The 19,661-nt window shown below is 36.9% G+C and overlaps 3 protein-coding genes across 5 annotated transcripts in view; 2 read left to right on the top strand and 1 right to left on the bottom strand.

The window, feature by feature from the left end:
- The first annotated feature begins 3,348 nt into the window (after positions 1–3,348).
- On the top strand, positions 3,349–4,628 carry LOC135750865 (RING finger protein 227). The gene is made up of 2 exons (XM_065269894.2): positions 3,349–3,827; positions 3,921–4,628. The coding sequence occupies exons 1-2, from the start codon at positions 3,416–3,418 to the stop codon at positions 3,977–3,979; spliced, it is 471 nt and encodes a 156-aa protein (XP_065125966.2). The 5' UTR covers positions 3,349–3,415; the 3' UTR covers positions 3,980–4,628.
- Positions 4,629–5,268: 640 nt separating this feature from the next.
- LOC135750801 (uncharacterized) lies at positions 5,269–9,310 on the top strand. Of its 2 annotated transcripts, XM_065269804.2 has the most exons (3): positions 5,269–5,344; positions 5,432–5,490; positions 5,692–9,310. In XM_065269804.2, exons 1-3 carry the CDS (start codon positions 5,319–5,321, stop codon positions 9,036–9,038), a joined length of 3,432 nt encoding a protein of 1,143 aa, XP_065125876.2. In that variant the 5' UTR covers positions 5,269–5,318; the 3' UTR covers positions 9,039–9,310. The 2 variants fall into 2 exon arrangements, with proteins under 2 accessions (XP_065125876.2, XP_065125877.2); XM_065269805.2 differs by lacking the exon at positions 5,269–5,344 and having other exon boundaries at positions 5,432–5,486.
- Positions 9,311–18,350: 9,040 nt separating this feature from the next.
- Positions 18,351–19,661, bottom strand: part of LOC135730685 (insulin receptor substrate 1-B) — a 42,123-nt gene continuing 40,812 nt past the window's right edge. For both annotated transcript variants that reach the window (XR_010526043.2, XM_065248573.2), the window contains one exon: positions 18,351–18,524. Coding sequence is in view for 1 of the 2 variants with exons in the window: in XM_065248573.2 (XP_065104645.1) it covers positions 18,517–18,524 (8 nt within the window). In the remaining variant the exon portion in view is untranslated. The remainder of the gene's footprint in view (positions 18,525–19,661) is intronic.

Here is a 19,661-nt window from a genome sequence, read left to right as displayed (position 1 = left end):
CCAACAACTCACCCCTCAATTTTAAAACGATTATGGTATTCAAACAGAATTCCATTACGCGCCCTATGAAGGCTGTTCAAATGCGTTTCCCTGAGCTGCCTTCATGTCGCCGAAGTCACTGCCTCATTAGGCAGCGAGGCAACAAGTCAGCTGCATTGGGTTTCGGAGTAAGGCTATATCCACACGAAGCCGGTGCATTCCCTATCCGATCATTTTTTTTCCTTGCTCTAAAAAAATTATCCGTAAACACGAAACCACTGAAACCGGCTGAAAGCGGTGTAGTATATATGCCGGACCAGTATGGGGCGCTGTAATTCTGCCACAGATATACACTATACACGGAGAAGAAGACTTTGAGCATGCGCATAGCCAACGTATGGTGTTGTCCATTATCGCTTGTTGGTCACCACAATTGCATAGAAGCAATAGATTTTGCTGTAATAAAGCTAGTAGGCTTTAGTAGCTTCTGTAGCACGAACACAATCACGTAATCCGCCGTTATTGTTGTTGCTGTTACGTGTGACGCTTCCGACACGTGATGCGATGACGTTTTCGCTTCACAAAATATACGGATTGGCTGTACAGACGAAACCGCAAGGGTGTCGGTTTCAGATTTATCCACTTTAGGACCCGGTTTCAAAAAATAGCGGATTCAGTCTCCCAAAACGCCGGATCCGTGTGGATGAAACGCCAATACGATAACAAATTTATACGTATACAGTGATACGCGTCTCCGTGTGGACAGCTCCAAAGACAAAGCACACTCTGTAGGAGAGTTTGTCCATATAGGGCTACTGTAGAAACATAAAGGCGACTTCCATGTAAGGAGACCCGCGGTGTATGTAAAACTGCTCATTCTAAGGTAATAAAAACAATATAGTTCATTATGTAAAAGTTTATACACCACTGATAATATAGTTATGTATATTATATTGCATTTTGGTCAAGAGATCCTTCTTAAAGTTACACAATGCACATTTACAATTAAAGGAATATTCCATTTTCTTAAAAGAAGAATCCAGATAATTTACTCACCACCATGTCATCCAAAATGTTGATGTCTTTCTTTGTTTAGTCCAGAAGAAATGATGTTTTTTGAGGAAAACATTGCAGGATTTTTCTCATTTTAATGGACTTTAATAGAGCCCAACATTTAATACTTAACTCAACACTTAACAGTTTTTTTCAACGGAGATTCAAAGGTTTATAAACGATCCCAAACGAGGCATAAGGGTCTTATCTAGCAAAACGATTGTCATTTTTGACAAGAAAAATAAAAATATGTACTTTTAAACCAAAACTTTTCGTGTAGGTCCGGTCCCGCGCGACCTAACGTAAATGCGTAGTGACGTAGGGAGGTCACGTATTACATATATAAAACGCACATTTGCGGACCATGTTAAACAATAAACTGCCACAAAGACATTAATTAGTATCAGTTGACATACAACAACGTAGGAACGGTCCTCTTTCAAGACGCTTGTAAACACTGGGACGGAGTTTCGCGTTCGTCCTCTGTGACCTCTTGACGTCATGACGTATTGCGTGGGGTCAGCTGGCGCATCACGACCGGATCTACATGACGAGAAGTTGTGTTTTTAAAGTGGATATTTGTTATTTTTATTGTCAAAAATGACAATCGTTTTGCTAGATAAGACCCTTATGCCTCGTTTGGGATTGTTTATAGTCCTTTGAAACTCCGTTGAAAAAAAACTTTAGTGTTGAGTTAAGTATTAAATGTTGGGCTCTATTAAAGTCCATTAAAATTAGAAAAATCCTGCAATGTTTTCCTCAAAAAACATCATTTCTTCTCAACTGAATAAAGAAAGACATCAACATTTTGGATGACATGGTGGTGAGTAAATTATCTGGATTTTTCTTTTAAGAAAATGGACTAATCCTTTAAAACATTTATACTGATCATATTGAGTGGTTTGTTTTCCAATATAACAAAATGTAAATAAAAGTATATCCTCTGTACTACTTATCTTATGTAAGTATGTAAGAGTTGTGAGATTGCTGGAGCATAAAGATATATGAATATCTCAACTACATTACCATTGCCGGACAATAAAGAGCTACAAATAAACTTTCAAAATTATCTGCATGCATTTTTTGTGAGAACTAAAATCATGGGAAAATATTTTTCTTTATTGTTGCGCAAGTAAATGATAACAAGGTCTGCAAATGAATTTCCTCTGAATCAGCTTTAAAACTATGAGTGCGTGTCGTATGTCACGTATTGTTTGACGTGTTTACAGCACGTAGAACTTAAATGACAATGACTTTTTCAACTTCCTTTAGCCATTTCTGACTGTCCAAACAGAAACCAACTTGCACTGAAACATCTTAAAAAACACCAGTGCCCTTTGGTTTGCCTTAAAAAGCACACAAGTAGGTCGTAATGTTTTTAGTAAGGCATGTTTGTTCAAACTAGTTATATTTCCTATTTAAACTAAGGTCTAGTCCTGGTTTAAGATAATCTCTGTCTGGAAAACCACCCCTAAATCATCAGTAAATATTCCGGAGTAACTACTGTAAACGAAGGGCAACTGGCTAAAGCCAGTTTGGAAACAGATGTTAAAAGGGAACACCCAAGCCCAAATAAGGGAATGATGGGGAGGGGAAAACGGGAAGGCATGGGGTGCATTCTGGGAAATCACTATGGGGTAAAGTGTTTTTGTTTGCATAAGGCTTATAAGGTAAATTACAGCTCTGGACTATTATATTACACGTGCTGAAATCATTTGTTTGTTGTTATAAAACAGTCGTTTCCTCTGAATTTGCAGTATACGGAAATTCCGTGACTCAGTGTTTCATTTCGACACCTCTTAATAGGGCTATAAAAATGTTGTTTCTTAAAATGTAAAACCAAGTTGCTTATAAACAACAGCAACAACAAATTGATTAAAAAAAAATAAACAAACATATCTTAAATCATGTGGAACACACAAAACACTACAACGACAAAAAAAACTGTAAAGACTATAAATATCTAAAGATTTTTTTATGTATTGTTAAAAATAATATTCTATATTTGCTTACTTAGATAATGAGCTGAGATATAAGTGAAACCCAAAACGTGATAAACAGATATTTTAGCATTTTTAGTCATAAATCTTAAATTCAGTAAGCTGTAGTTGATAGAGTCCTAAAATAGGTTACAGGTAAGCAAACATGAGTTTACTTTAGACAGTGAGTCATGACGCTTGTAATGGGCTGAAATAATGACATCACTTTGTTAGAAGTCTTGCCAGAGAGAGTTAATCAGGTTTCACCGAGACAAATAAACGCCACCTCCTTCCTCCTACGCATTTCCCTCCCTCAACAATATAAGAGTCCCCGGTATGAGAAATCGGCACTTTACTATCGACTGTTAACCAGCTGGGAGTAAAAACCGAACAAACAGGGCAACATGTTTTTAGAAACAGAGTGCGGAATTTGCTACCGAACTTACAACGCAGGTTTGCGGTGTCCCCGTCAGCTGAGCTGCAAACACACGTTTTGTGAACGATGCTTGGCGACGCTCGCGCAGTCAAACGAGATCCCCGATCCGCGGATACAGTGTCCGCTGTGCCGAACCATCACGTCGCTGTCAGACGCTACGATCAAAGACAAGCTGCCGGTAAACGAGGACATTTTGGAACGGTTGGTAAAGGCTGCCAGTTTGGAGGGATTGGCGGACGACGACGAAGAGTTTGAGGAGCCGAATCAGGACGCAACCTGCCCGCGTAAAGAAGAAAGTTCGCCCCCGAGAACTCCAAGAGGGCGTCTGATGAGATCCATCCGGCGCCTCTGTAAAAAAATCATAGGGGACGATCGCACAAGTGAGTATTTTTACTGTAAATATACTAGTAAATTATTAGTGTTTAAATACGTGAACTGCTTAACTAAAGTACTTTTGTCATTTGTTTTTTCAGACTGTATGACGGATGAGGATTTAAGGGACCTGGCAATGATGTCCTGTTATATGACGTAATCAAGACCAAGGTTTTAAATCATTGAATGTCAAAGACTATTGTGAAGCGATAATATTATTTGGAAGAATCAGTGTGGGACCGTTTGAATGAAAGATCATTGTGGTGCTGGAGACGTGCTGTTTGTTTTTGGGCGGGACACGTCGCCTTGGCAACAAAACTCTGAGATCACTACAGCTCAACCCACGAACAAACAACAACATAGAAACGATGCGAACATCTTTAAACGTTTCTTCAGCACCTTAAAACTGAGCTCTTTTTTAATGACATGAACAACACTGCCTATTTATTCTTCATTCAGGATTTTGTCATTTTATTGCTGCTGTTTTTGTTTGACATAATCATGGACAGTATTCCTAAGGAGTCACGTGCCTATTATCTCCATTTAATTTATTAATGCAGAAATGTTAAATGCAAATCATATACAACTGTCACTTGTATTTATTTAAACGTTTTTAATTATAAAGAGAGTATTAGTGTTACTTTTGTATCAAATGAAAACAAACGACATATTTTCATAGTCGTTATATAGCCTACTACAAGGTTTTATCCAGACAATTTATCATAAATTATCTCTTTTAAATTATTATATTTAATATTTAAATTGTTTATGTATACTGTTGTTTATACAAAATAAATGTTTATAATTTTATAAAACTTTGCCATACTGTTTGTCTTTTCTACAGATACACTTTTTATTTCTGGCATAGGAATTAGCATTTAGTGCAGAGAAAGTATCAGCTTATTGTAAATAAATACATGCATTTCTCTTGCTAAATGGATGAGGTTGTTCAAAACAACGTGTCATTGGCTTTAAATGGATAGTTCACCCTAAAATGAAAATTCTGTCATTTTCTCATCCTCATGTTGTTCTAACCCTGTATTAATTTCTTTTTTCTGGTGAACACAAAAAAAGATATTTTGAGAAATGATGGTAAACACACAGCAGTTAGTCTCCATTGACTTCCATAGTAGGCATAAAATAAGATGGAATTTAATGGGATACCGTCAACTGAGTGCTTTTTCCTACTGTGGAAGTCAATGTTCACTATCTGCTGTGTTTACCATAATTTCTCAAAATATCTTCTGTGTTCATCAGAAAAAATACATTTATACAGGTTTAGAACAACATAAGGATGAGTAAATGATGACAGAATTTTCATTTTAAGGTGAACTATCCCTTTAAGCAGATCCAGGTGAGCCTCGTCATCACTGATAATAGGTTTAACAAGCAATAGGCTTTAATGAGCTAATTTTCTTGAATAAGAGTGATACAAGCCCGCATGGTAAGGGTGATTTTTAACAGGTGTGGCAACAGGTTTTGTGCCCCACATAAGCTGAATGATGTCTCCTAAAAAGAATCTGAGGTAAGCCCTCTCATTTGGTGCACTGATTAAAAAAATATAAATTTTTGGGATATTTAAAGTTTTAAAATGAATTTCTTTGTCTTATAGAGTGGCATTGGTTTATTTGACTCTCTCTGTGGTGGGATGTTTTACCGTACTGCCAGTAGGTACGATTTACTGATTTGAGTATAAATATACTCTATTTAAAATTTTCAATGTGGCTCTAAAGTACTGTTTTTACATCTATGCCCAGTTAGAGAGTTTTTACTAAATGTGTGAAAGATAACTAGCTTTCTTAAATCCCACTTTTTATGCATATACAATTAATAAACAAATGTTTCGGTTCCTTACATCACCACTGCCCACAGGAGACACAAATGGAAAACATGATCTGCACAGACAGGACAAAGTACAACTTTGGGAAGATATAAGACGTGTAAATCCACCAAGTCAAAATCCAATAATAGGCACTATTCAAAGAAATTTCGCTCCATACAAGAGTGACTATCAATCAAGCAGGATCAACCATGCCCCATACAACCCAAGAAATGATGGAAATACCAAAAAAACAAGCTTCAGATCTGTTGTTCCAAGTCGTTTTGCAGATGTTAAGTATTATCATACAAGCCAAGCCAATGTCAATAGTAAAAATAATCCTCTCGAATTAGCAGGTGTCAATTCTGATGCCAACAACAGATATGCTTTCCAAAGAGTTCAACAGAAACCAAATGCCCTTCATTTTACAGGGAGCCAAAAAAGTGATACTAATACAGCCTTAAGGCTAACAATGGAGGAAGGTCTTGGGACTGGAATGGATCATCCAAGTGTATATACTTACGGACTCTTTTCAAAGCCTAAATCAGAAGTGCATCCTGACAGTTCACAACCATTTGAATTCAATTTAAGGCAAAATATTTCTGTCCAGCCATTCATCAGACCAGTGTATGCTGAGAAGACGTCAACAGATTATGTGTCTAGAAATTTAAATGTGAACCACAATAATGATGGAAGCATCCTATATGACAATAGAAACGATGCTCAAGTTACTGGCCAAAATGAGAGAATGTCAAGGAAAGTCATGCCAGTGAGCAAGTCTCTCACTATTGTAAGGGGAAATAATAAAGTGGATGCACCATTATCACATGTCTTTGCTACTGGGACAACAGCCATAAAAGTTTCTGATGATAATATGAAACGTGAAGGTTTCACCAAGGTGTTCGCACCTCCAGTGGTAGCTACAGCATTTACAAAACCACATTCAGACAGAAACCACAGCATCATTCCACTGATAAAAGCTCAAATTTTTTCTGTTCCGGTTGGGCAGCAAGATTATAAAAGAATTGCCTCTCCAATCACAATTCAGCAAAGTAGCTTTCAGTCAAAAAATGCAAAAATAAATGGGACCAACAATGCTTCTAAGGGCTTTCAACGTGATTCACTGACGGCTACACAAGATGGTTACTGGAATGGGGGACGTAGACAGAATCCTATTGTTCAAAATGTTCACAGTCAATGGAAGTACGATAGTTTGGCTGCGGATGTATCTGCTATCACACCACCAGTGACTAACATCGCCCACTCTTACAAAGGATTCCAATCGGTTAAAACCAGTGGGGTCCAAAGCCAGACGTCTGTTGCATCCAGCTGGCCTAAACAAAACATTGCGTACAATGAAAAAGCAAAATCTAGTTCTCCAAAAATCTTTTCCACTGAATTGAAAACTAATATAAAACTACCAGTCACAAGTTCTTCACTAGGGATGTCGAGTTGGCATAATACAGGCAAAGGAAATTCTTGGACTTCCTTAGGCCGAAGTACAGAACAGTCATTATTTGTTAAAAATTATCCTGACCCAGATCCCATGCCGGATAACACAATGTCTGCGTTTGGCTCACATAAAAATTCCGATATGTCTAGTAGCCAAAATCGACCATATTATCTAACCCCTAAAAAGCCGTATGCTTTTAAAGGTTTTACATTTTTCCCTACAATGCCAGCACCTCCACAACAAACAAAAATGCACTTTGACCAAAAACATCACCCAAGCTCCTTATCTTATGCTGTCCAATATGCCTCTGCTCATCCCCATCCTGCCCTAAGTGTGCCAAAAGAGGTGAAGCATCTTGTTCAACCTCAAAATCCTTTGATGTCCAACAGCTACAAAACCACTCAGTCGGTTAAAGTTCAGCTAGATGCTGTAAATAATAAAGCTTATGGTAATGTCTCTCTTACTGGAGCTGAACGTAACAAACACTATGACGCTCCTAAAATGATGACATCATCTCTGGGTTCTCTAAGTGGCACAAAAACAGCAACAGACCTCGGTCCACATAACAGAGCTGTTTACCCACAGAACAATCAAAGAGGGCAATACAAAACTATCACAGAATCCCAATTTGACACTAGTCAATTAGAAATGTCTCAGAGGTGGACTTTAGGAGGACTTGCTCCATCCCAGAACACCCCATCGCTGGATGAAAGTCGAAAAGGTTTACGGAAATCTAGCCAAAGCGAATCCACATTAGAGAGATCAACAAATGGCATGTTTGCTAGACCCAACACACACAGTAGTTTATTCATAAAATCTAGCAATGTTAACACTAATGCAGGCAATGCGCTCAACGCCCGTGACTCGACGGTGGCCACAGGAACCACAATCACAAATCCTCTACACAGATTCCCCACTGTATATCGTAAAATGGGTTCATCACAGAGTAAGAATAATCCTATATCAGAATTTATCCCTTCAATCCATAGATCTACTTCTCCTCCAAATAAAGTAACTGGATATCCTCTTGCACCCAATGTTGTTCAAGCACATAAAAGTGATGAACAGAAGAACTTCGAGGCAAACAATGGTTTAATCAATCTAGCCAAGGAAATAAAGCAGGACAGAAACAATAAAAGCTACAATGTCATGAGATTAGGACCAACGAGCAGCATTGTGATTGGTAGGCGTGTTGAAGCTAGCAAAGATGGAAAGAACTCCAACAACCAGAATGTCTACGCTTTTCCAACTTCTCAATCAGCAATATATCGATCTGCTAATAGCACCGCAAAGCCTGTTTACCTGCCAACTATACACAGATCTGTGATCAAACCCTTTGGTAAAGATGACTTTTTGAATAATGAAACCGCTTTGATCTCTGTGAACAGAAGTGCCTCAGAAATGGATATTGACCTCAGCGCTGTTGGGGTGTCCCAGACATCAAGACCCACAAGCAGCTTTGTAGTCGGAAAATCCAGAGCATCGAAGATAAAAGGCTTACAAAATTATAAACCAATTCGGTTTGCAGATGTAGCAGGTACTGCCTCCTTTAGTGGTATGAAACAAAGTTCTGTTGACCCCATAAAAGTGGCTCTCAAAAACATTTCCAGTTCAACACCAAGAATGGAGGAAAGCTTAAAAGACCTTTCTTTAGCCAAAGAGACAGATAATTTCACTGTGTTTTCAGACATGGGAAACCTATTTGGAAGTGCTTTTCGAAATACAGCAAGCGTAAGTGTTCCTGGACTCGTGCCAACAGCTGTCACCACAGAACCCCAAAGCTCATTTACTGAAGTCGATACTGCACCTCAATCAACTGCGAATTCTTTTGAGCCAGAGCCAAATCCTGGGAATGAAACCACGCCCACAGAAGACCGCATTATTCCATTCGATGAGGATATCTTGATACCCAACACCACCATGTTGGTAACAATGACCTCCGATTGAGTTTTCTATGTACTCCGTGACCTCAGACCGAGTTGTCCATGTATTTTAATCTGGCTTCAATGACTGACTGCATAGTTGAGCGCAATGTGAAACGCATCTGTCATCTGCTAGATGGCGTAAGAGCTGTTGAGACCTGAATTCATGTTCACTTTAAATAAACTTGCTAGATTCAAGTTGTATACGTTTCTCTTTTACTTCCTTCCGTATAGTTTTTGGGAGAAATATGGCTGGTGTTAACTGTGATCTTCTTTGGGACGGTTTCCCGGACAGGGTTAATCCTAATCCCAGACTAAAATGCATGTATGAGCTAGCTTAATTTAAAAAACAACTTGCACTCACATAACTTAACATATCAGTGGCATTGTTTTGTCTCAAGATGCACACCGGTATTGTTTTTTATAAGGTATGTTTGTAAAAACTATAGGGAAACTGGCCCATTACACTTAAAATCTAGACTTGCACCTAAACAGTTTTCCAAATTTAGTTTTAAGAAATTCAAGTTTTTAGAAAGCAAACAACTTGGTTAACATCACAAAATCAATAGTTTGTACAAAATCTGTCTTTTTCTGCATATTTATATAACATGTTTATCTTAACCCTTTAATTCCTAAAATCCAAAATAATTGCATCCCATTTTCTCTGACATAACCTGTTATTGACTTAAACATGGTAGAGGGGTTGTTTTAACATTTGTACAATATGTGCGTGCGTCAGATGGCCACCAGATGGGGTGTATGTACAGTAAAAGCATCTCGTAGGGTTCTTAGGGTTCTTGGAGTTCATTGGTGTTTTTTTAAATCTGTACTATGCTGCCAATGTTAAATAAGTACCCAAAAATGGGTATTTGAGCATCTTTACGATGTATGAGTACACAAATATTTATTAATCCTAAACAGTTTCACTTTTTGCATGTGTGGGAATTTCAAGCATTTCAGTTGTGATGCTGATGGGGTTTTATTGACACAACTAAAATGTTTTTCCTAATAAGCACATTAATGTACTGTCCAGTATAGTACTAAATATATAAAATGATTTGTTTCTACAGTAGCCCTGTATGAAAGCTATCCTTTGTAGCTAATGACCCCTAACCTTTCCCCCTTAAATAAGGCTAGGGGCAAAATCCCCTTGTCTACACCCCATTCACATTTCCTCCGCATGAGGCCAGGAAAATATAAAAAACTGCAGGGCTTTCTGTCAATCATGACTGCATACATTGTACAATGACTTGCTACACTTCCCCCTTAAACTGCTTTGTAAATGGAACATTCCACTTTCCAGAGTTTGCAACGCTGCAACTTTATTATACTAAATTGTTTTTAGGATTTGCTATAAACCTCAAACAAAGCTTATTTTGTTGAACCTTCGGTAGATTAAAAAGCAAAAATGCTGAAAACGGTCACTGTGCATGTTAACACGTTGCATTCGGTCATTTTCTCACCATGCCCGTTTTCTTTCCCTCCCTCGTCCCTCCTTTTTTCCCTCCTCTCTCCGGCTGTGTGGGGGATTGTGTAGCAAGCGTATGTGGGTTCTCAGGCAGCTCTTGGGGAAAATAAAATATAGAGGCCCCACAGTGGCGTGACCCCTCCCTACTCGCACTGCTATGCTTTTCACACTCTATACAACCAGTCGGGTGCTGCTGGGTACAGGGAGCCTTTGTGTTCAAATAGACTGCCGACTTCCGATAGCTTTAATCTTAACCGTTCATGAAGAACCTCCAAATCCCTTCTGAGATTACCTCAGTCCCTTTTCCTCTGTTTACATAAACTTCACTCAGTGTTCCTTAAGTGAAAACAGCACATGATAATATACTAAATGTCCACAAGGCGATACACAGTAAAAGAAATGGATCATAGAGAATACTGTTTTTGGTTAGCTATGTGGATTACACCAATCAGACAAAGGTGTAAAACAGGATTTTAAAATGCTTTAACAATTATCCCTCAATGTCAGGGGCATTGAGTGCACACTGCACAAATGCTGTTGACAACTGACCTACGTTTGGTGAACTTTGGATTGAATCCCCAACTCAAACGACTGAGCAATCAATGAGAATTATGGATTAATGCATTACCACAGTTGTGTTAGAATTAAACTTATAAATTAAGAGAAGAACAAAGGACTATTAAATGAGAAAATATAGCTTTATTTAAATAAAGGTATTAGATTTTAGATAAATGCAGTATTGACTTGTTGTACTTAATCAATTCTCTCTCACTTTCACTCTCTCTCTCTCTCTGTCTCTCATACTCAGTGGCCTTCCTGCCTTACTGAGCCAAAAGGGAAGTAATAAAGTAGGAAGACTTCCTGCAGCTGAGCTTTAGGAGAGTATGGGTGCATCCGAAATCGCTTACTTTCTTACTATATAGCAGGCGAGAAACAGTATGTGACAAAAGAAACATGTCTGACATCACATTACACATAAAAGAATAGGGCGAAAAGTCTTGTATGATCTGAAATAAATTCTGAAGCATTCAGTGCACTTCACTATATCATGAGGCAATGGAAGAGGTTTGTGAATGGAGATGATGCAACGCAACTGACAGTAGTAGGTCACATGACAATATAATATATACTTTTTGAGCTTGTTAAAGGGATAGTTCAGAAAAAAATGAAATTCTGTCATCATTTACTCATTCTCATGTTTTTACAAACCTGCATTAATGTCTTTCTTCTGATGAACACAATAGAAGATATTTTGAGAAATGTTTGTAACCAAACCGTTCGTGGACCCCATTCACTTCCATAGTAGGAAAAAAGTGGGGTCCACGAACAGTTTGGTACAAAGGATGACTATAAAATAAAGTGTTACCAACATTTTTACTTAATCAGCATTTTCCCTAGTAAACCCTTTATATCAGTATTCTTCAACCCTGGTTCTCGAGGACCCCCTTCCAGAAAGTTTTAGATGTCTCCTTATTTGAAACACCTGAACCAACTCATCAGGAAGGGGGTCCTTGAGGACCAGGGTTGAAGAACACTGCTTTATATACATGTTTAGTGAGAAGCAAAATTGTAGTTTGTTTACGGTTTGGCTAAATTAAAAGACACAATAAGCATATGCTCCACTATTACTAAATTTGTTTATGCTTTGAAGCGGTTTCTTCGGACGCACAAGCCTTGTCGCGGTTTTGCGCCTGAACTGAAGTGAACTTACAGTAGGCTATGTATTCATTTATTGGTCTGGCATGGATCAAAACGAGGGTGGCAATTCGTGCCAGTTTTATGCGGACACGTCCCGAACATGTTTTCGGGCTTGTTCCCCTTGAAGTCGCGTTAGTCGACCGCATATGTCATCAAGGTTTTATATTTCGGGTTTAATTTCAGAAAAGCAAGGTAAGAATGAAACTACAATGATTGTATGTCTTAAAATAAATAAATATTAATTTTCTAATGTATTTTTAACTGAAATGTGAGAACCTTGATGACGTATGCGGTCGAGCAACGCGACTTCTGGAGAACGAACCCAAAAACATGTTCGGGACGTGTCCGCAAAAACTGGCACGAATGGCCACAAAACTGTGCAGAGACGTTTTGGCAGCCAGGCAAGAATTCGATGACCTGTAGCTCACATTGTATGCAGGTCAGTGTAATAGTTGATATACATTAGATATGATATATGAACGAAGGTAATGTACTTGGCATTTATTTCCCTTGTTATCAGAAAGAAACCTCTCTAAAAGTTATTATTGATTCTACGGCAGTTGCGTTTAGTCCACTAAAGCCATTTGTTTATGTTGTTGCTGCTGAAACTGTCTATAGAAGTGAAGAAATTATAGAATATGCTAGGTTAAGAAAATTGTTAAAACAAGATTTAACTTTTTAAAAGTTTAGCTTCTCAGGGAAATCGAAATTGCTTGAAGAATGTTTAGATATATTCCTGGAAAAAAGTGCTAATTAAGAACTGCTTAATTGTTTGCTTATTTATGTGAAGAGCAGAACCAGTGACAGCTATGGACACTATTTTTTTTGCAGACTGCAACTAAAAAAGCAATGTTCGCAGTGTCTTTGAAACCACATAATTAGTGTACTAATTCGTGCTCTATTCTCTGTTTATATAGAGATATGTCTAGTTTGGTCTTTATTTAAACTTCAGTGTTTAGCATGTTCCTTTTCAATGCATATTTTCTGCATGCATGCTAATAATATATTTTTATTATTAAAATATATTGTGGGCTATTGTGTTATTTTTTTTATGCTCCAGTACTAGAAATGCCCACTACTATACTTCTACAGCATTTTTAATAGTGCTGGGCAAAGATTAATCGCAATTAATCGCATACAAAATAAAAGTGATTTTTGGCATAATATATGAGTATGTGCTGTGTGTAATTATTATGTATAAATAAATACACACACATTCATGTATGTATTTAAGAAACATTTACATGTTTATATATATTAATTGATATTTTTATATATTCTATATTAAAAAAAAAAAAAAAATTATATATAAGTAAAACAATTCTGAAATGAATATATGAATGTGTGTGTGGTTAAATATACACAATAATTAGACACAGTACACGCACATATATTATGCAAAAAATCACTTTTATTTTGTATGCGATTAATCGCGATTAATCTTTGCCCAGCACTAATTTTTAATCTATGTTCATGTTAATTTCGGCATTTACGAATACATAAAATTAAGTGTTGTTACTGTTTTTACCATTAATTAATGAATTAATTTATTCACCATGAACTAACATGAACAACTGTATTTACATTAACATTAACAAAAATGAATGCATGCTGATCAACTACATTGTTCATGCTAGTTAATGCATTTACTAATGTTAACTAATACAACCATACAACCACACACAATAATTCTACGTGCAATTTTTATTTAAGTTTAGCTTGTTTTAAATTTGCAATGTTATCTAAAGCAAATATGGATTACACCAAAAAAGTTAAAGTTCTAAAATAGGTTCTTTACACTGAGGTTCCCTATTTAAAGGTCCTTAATGGATTATGTACCTTTTTTTATCTGTAAAACCTTTTCCACTACAAATAACTCTTTGCACAAAAGAAAGGTTTGGTGGATGAAAAAGATCCTTTATAAAAGCAAACAGCCTGAAAAAAGCCTTTTTTTAATATAAGGTGTAAAAGTATGTACACGTACAGTATATACTGTCCAATTTATATTTTAATCACTGTTCAATGCATTCCAATAATGCATTAAATAATATTCCTAGGACAGGTGGTCTGTGCACTGAGCACATTTTATGAATATTGTAAAACTTGTGTTTGTAAAATAAATATATTTAAAATGTGTTCGGAAAATGTCAGAAACATTGAGACACATTTTATTTCAGTTTCCATGAAGAAATGTTTCCATCATTACCAATACCATTATTAACTGTTAAACTTTAAACGCCTAAATTACTGTATCGGTATTTTCTATTTTCTACCTATTTAACCAAACAAAGATGCACACAACCATGTGTGGTTGTCAGCTGCTTTATGAAGCTTTTCAACATTATATTTTTACTTCTTTTAATGTAAAATGTTATTAAGAGTTATACATTTTTTTCACTATAGACCGTTTCATCGGACGCATGTGCAGTGACGCGATACGCGTCTGATCTGAACTTTACTTCCGGTTTAAGTTTTTTTTAATGGTCTGACTAGCTGTTAAACTGAACTCTTGAACCTCGTCGAAAATAACAAATGTTGTGGTTTCCTAGGTAATTTACATGTTGTTTATTTTGCTTGTTATATAAATAAACTATGTTTAAAGTACTTTGTTGTTATTTATTCTTAGCAAAGTTTACCGGAAGTTAAGTGTGGACCACGGACGCCGCTTGTTTATGTTGTTACTGCTGAAACTGTCTATACACTGATAGAAAAAAATGGTCAAAATATGTACCTGAGCTTTCACAGGGGCAGTACCCTTTAGAAAGGTCCTAAAATGTCCTACAGGTATGTATAAATTTGATAGCACCATGTACATTGGAGATACATATATGTATCTTTGAGGTGCTAATAAGCTTTACTTGGTATCAATATGTACCTCTGAGGTACTAATATGGACTTTTTGGTGTACTTTTTAAGAGGGTACCAGTATTTGAACATGTCTTTTAACAGTGTAACCTTGAGCTTCGTGAATCACAGGCCCTGATGACCGGGTTGAGCAGCTATAGACACATGAGGATTACAACCAGGTCATAGGTTAAGCATACCTAAAAACCTGTCTCTTCCATGTAGAGCAGTAATTCTCAAAGTGTGGTCCGCCAAACCCCCCAGTGGTCCGCCAAAAGATGACCTAAACTAGGCAAGTGTTTATACAATCGTCACTTATTTAAGTAGATTTTTAATGCATTGGCAAAACTGTGATATCAGTTCTTGCCATTCTGTTTTAATAACGTAAAAATGGATCGGTGGCTAAACCAAAGAGGGTCAAAATAAAAGATCAAGCGTCAACTGAAAGCAGCTAAAATCCACAGATCTATTAGTTTTGTAATGTACTAGTTTTTGTTTCGTGTGTAAAATCCCTGTAATTTCAGTGATTTTGGACATTAAGGGGAACATTTTATTCAGCATTTTATTGTTACCATAGTTACAACCATAGACTTCATATACCCACCACCTCAGTTTTAAACTAATGGCTCTTTGGAATGACATTAAGTGGGACCTAGGCTGTTATAGTATGTTTAATTGCAGTTTTTTTCACATGTGCAGTTTGTTGTTCATATTAAGCTGTAACTCATTTCACATTTACTTTTTCAAATGAAATAAAATTCATAGAATAATTTCTGATCATAGCATTGCATTTGTGTTTAAAAAAATTAGTTTTTGACTTGAAACCGTTGCATATTAAACTTAAATTTAGCTTATCCTTCCTATTTTGTTGTTTTTTGGGGGCGTGTTAGAGTGGCATTCTGTTAGGTGGTCCTCAGAAAAGAATTGGAAGATAAAGTGGTCCTTGGGCTAAAAAAGTTTGAGAAACACTGGTGTAGACCAATAGGCACAATATATTTCTAAACACATTGTCTTACTCGTGTTGCTGAAGTGTGCACAGATAAAACTTTGTTAACTGGCAAGTGTGCAAATTTTGCATTATTTTGTTCAACCATTCTTATATTTAGGATTTCTATTATACGCAGTCCTGAGGCCACTGTGTGATCCTCATAATACAAGTAGGCCTACTACAGTAGGTCACCAGTGAGTATGTGCACTCACTTCCAAACCCCCATGTCGCCTTCTACCAAGTGTGTACGGATAAGAAGTTGAAACCAGACCTTCCACATAAAGATTGCTTTTGTGCTAGTGAAATGTGTATGAAAGATGTGTGGAAATTCCCTTTAAGGTCTGAGAGAGTATACAGTCTTCTATTCATACAGGCATAGCATGGGATACTATTACTACACTATCCTATCTGTTTAATTGAGGGCAGTGATGCATAAAAAGGCAGATACAGGCTGAATATTAAGAAAAATGCATAAATGCTATTGTGTTTTTGCTAAAGTACATTATCCCGCGTATACACGGCTATTTAGCTCATAATTATGGTAAGGAACATTAAATAATGATTTGAAATATTTTATTTGCTCATTTTTAAAGAATGCAGACCTTCCGCGAGGAAAACCCGTTTAGTTTCGGTTTAAGATAGGACGTTCAAATGTCACGAACAAACTAACGTTATTTGGTTTAATCATTTGTAAATATGATGTCATACATGTTATTAAAAGACATTTATATTTCATTTTTGTGTAATAGTAAACCGTACCTGTCAAAATGATTTGCAGCATCCCGACCACCGTGTGAAGTTTTGAGCGGTTGTCATACAAACGTGGCGTGCAAATGTCGCGACTGGCCAATCAGAATCAAGCATTCAAACGAGCCATGTAATAAACTACAGTAAACATCTTTTTAGTTTTATAAACGTATCAAGTCATTTTAAAAGGAAATGATGCCCTTGGACAAAAAAATATGCATGGCATGTCATTGTTTGTTTTTAAAGGGTCACCTAAGGACAATTTTCTGAATGTTATGATTAACATCAAGCTTGAATGTCATTCAATAGGATTTAAATGTAGACAAGGTGGGACCTCTACCATGGCTATGTTTAAGCATTTACTTGCACTACAGCCTGTTATGTGTATTAAGTTTATAGCTTTTGTGTCGTGGTCCTTACTTGTTATTTCCACCTCTATAATGCAGCACAAATGATTTTCTGTCAGACTTGCTCAATCTGGATCCAATAAACAGTATTTGTTACGTCTTGTATCCAAGCAATCAAAAGAGGGACCATAACACTCCGTAACATTTCAGTAAAGATCAAGAAAAACACATTATTGGTATACATTATTGAAAGACTAGCACCATAAGACACTAGAAAAAATATATTTAAAGACTCAATCGTCAATGTTTGAGGCATTTTTGAAGCTGGGTATAGAGAAAAACATGTTCCCTAATTTAAAATAAATTATTTTTTAACATTTTAGTAACACACACACAAAAACAGGCCTATATTCTGAATAATTTCTATTTGTATTGACAGCAATAGATGACACTGTGATGCAGTATGTGGGGATGACTTTAAACTTTAAACACCCCCGTTCCAGACTATTATTGGCATAGTCCAGTGCAGATTGGGTCAGTTAGCATCCTTGCGTGCCAGTCGAGGTAAGCTACCGCAGGACACCATCACAGAACTGCCCCACCCTTACAGAGTAAAAATAGCCCCTTAATGTCACTGAGCCAAATGCCTTGGTTCCTTCCAGAGCGCTTCTGTGAAGGGAGCAAAAAGGAATGAGAGTGATGAAAAGAGACACAGAAAGAAACAAGATGGGCAGTTAAGTAGCTATGGAGGGAATAAAGCACAAGGAACTAGTCAAAATATGGGTCAAGCGATGTATTTAATCATTACAGCTGTGATGCTAGGTTAGCTAAACATCATACAGTACGAGACTTCATTTTCAACATCATTTACAGAAACATCATCAGCGATATTGTAATCTGACCATCACACATCTAAAACCTCTTCCTTATCAATCTTTTTTACATAAAAATAGAATAACAATCTTTCTCGTCAAACGCATCAGTTTTTCAGTCAATGTCTGCTCAAAAGAGGCACTTTGTGTGGTTATATGTTGAACCACCATCCATCATTGAATCCTTAGTTTTTTAAATACTAGTGGACACAAGCTGTTAAACTGGTTAAGATCAAGGTCCATTGACATTGGCTCTGGATTGGCAGGCTTCATTCTTCTCTCTGATTGGTTGTTGCGCTATTCTGTCAAGAGTCTGGAGAGCAAAGTCAGTTCTTGCTCTTCTCGCAGTTGTGGCACATGTTTCCATTTGTTAAAGCAACAAATCATTGGAGAAGTGTCTTTCAAAAGTGCTTGTGAGGTTGTTTGGGCCTTGTGCACACACCTTCCTCTCTCCCTCCTGTTTTTCTCTGGCAGGTACAATCAGGTTTACAGGAGAGCTTCGGCATTCTTACAGAATTCCACAGTATCATGTATGAGCATCAACATTCTGAAAAAGACAGAAATACATTTAGCATGTCATTTATTTTCATTTAGACATAAGTGCAACATGAAATTTAAATTTGCCAGGTCCATTTGAGGAAAATATAAAAAGTTAGCAATTTTAAACTGGATTTTGAGGTTTTATATGAACACGTTTGCTGATTCAGGTTCTGGGAAATATTTTTGTTATCTCATTCAATGATTGGCTGCAGCGTAATTGCATGAAAATCAATAGGTATGTTCTATTGCAGCATTTCTTATCAGAATAACTATTTGTTAATTCATTGTAACATTTTTAAGGTAAACAGAGTTAAGTGCCTCTTATGTCAAAAGAGAAAAACAAATAAAAGCACAAAATACCAGACGGGGCTTAAGTCTAGTCCAAGACTAAAATCTTTATTTGAGCTGTCTTTACTGAATAATGCAATCTTAAAACATATCAGTACTATTATTTTCTCAAAATGCACACCAGTAGTGTTTGTAAAAACTACTTAAAATAATAGTTTAAAGCTATTTGTGCATTCTGACTTATTAACACTGTTTAAGGGGCAGTTTCCCAGACAGGGTTTATCCTAGTCCCAGACTAAAATGCATGTTTGAGCTGCCTTAATTTAAAAACAACTTGCACTAAGGCATCTTAACATATATCAGTGCCATTTTTTTTTCTCAAGATGCGCACCAATAATGTTTTTTATAAGGTATGTTTGTAACAACTACTTAAATGTCCTAATATAACTAAGGCCTAGTCCTCGACCCTGTCTGGGAACCCACCCCCATAAGTTAGATTCCTAATGCTAAACATAGGCAAAGGGTCAAAAAAGCTGAATATTTCTGTGCTGAATGCACTTTGCCAGGGTTTGTACAAGTTTCTGAAAGTTTTTTTTTAAAACATGAAAAACTTCAGTGCATGAAGTACAGAGGAAGCCCTTATATGGGCACTTTAACCAGAATAGTGCACGCACACACCAACTAAGAGCTGACACGGAATCAACATCACAAAAAAGTGTTGTTGTTTGTGAGGAAAATTAAACTTGTTCAGCTTCCCAAGTGTTTTGTGTGTGTTGCTTACTATTAACTCACACTGCGCACGGTACACCTCCAGGAGCTCCGGAGACTGGCTGGTGACTTCTTTTTTCGAGGGCGC

Source organism: Paramisgurnus dabryanus, chromosome 2 (assembly GCF_030506205.2).
Source record: "Paramisgurnus dabryanus chromosome 2, PD_genome_1.1, whole genome shotgun sequence".
NCBI classification, from domain to species: Eukaryota; Metazoa; Chordata; class Actinopteri; order Cypriniformes; family Cobitidae; genus Paramisgurnus; species Paramisgurnus dabryanus.
Note: the sequence above shows the minus strand (reverse complement) of the source record. Positions and strands in the feature narration are given on the sequence as shown.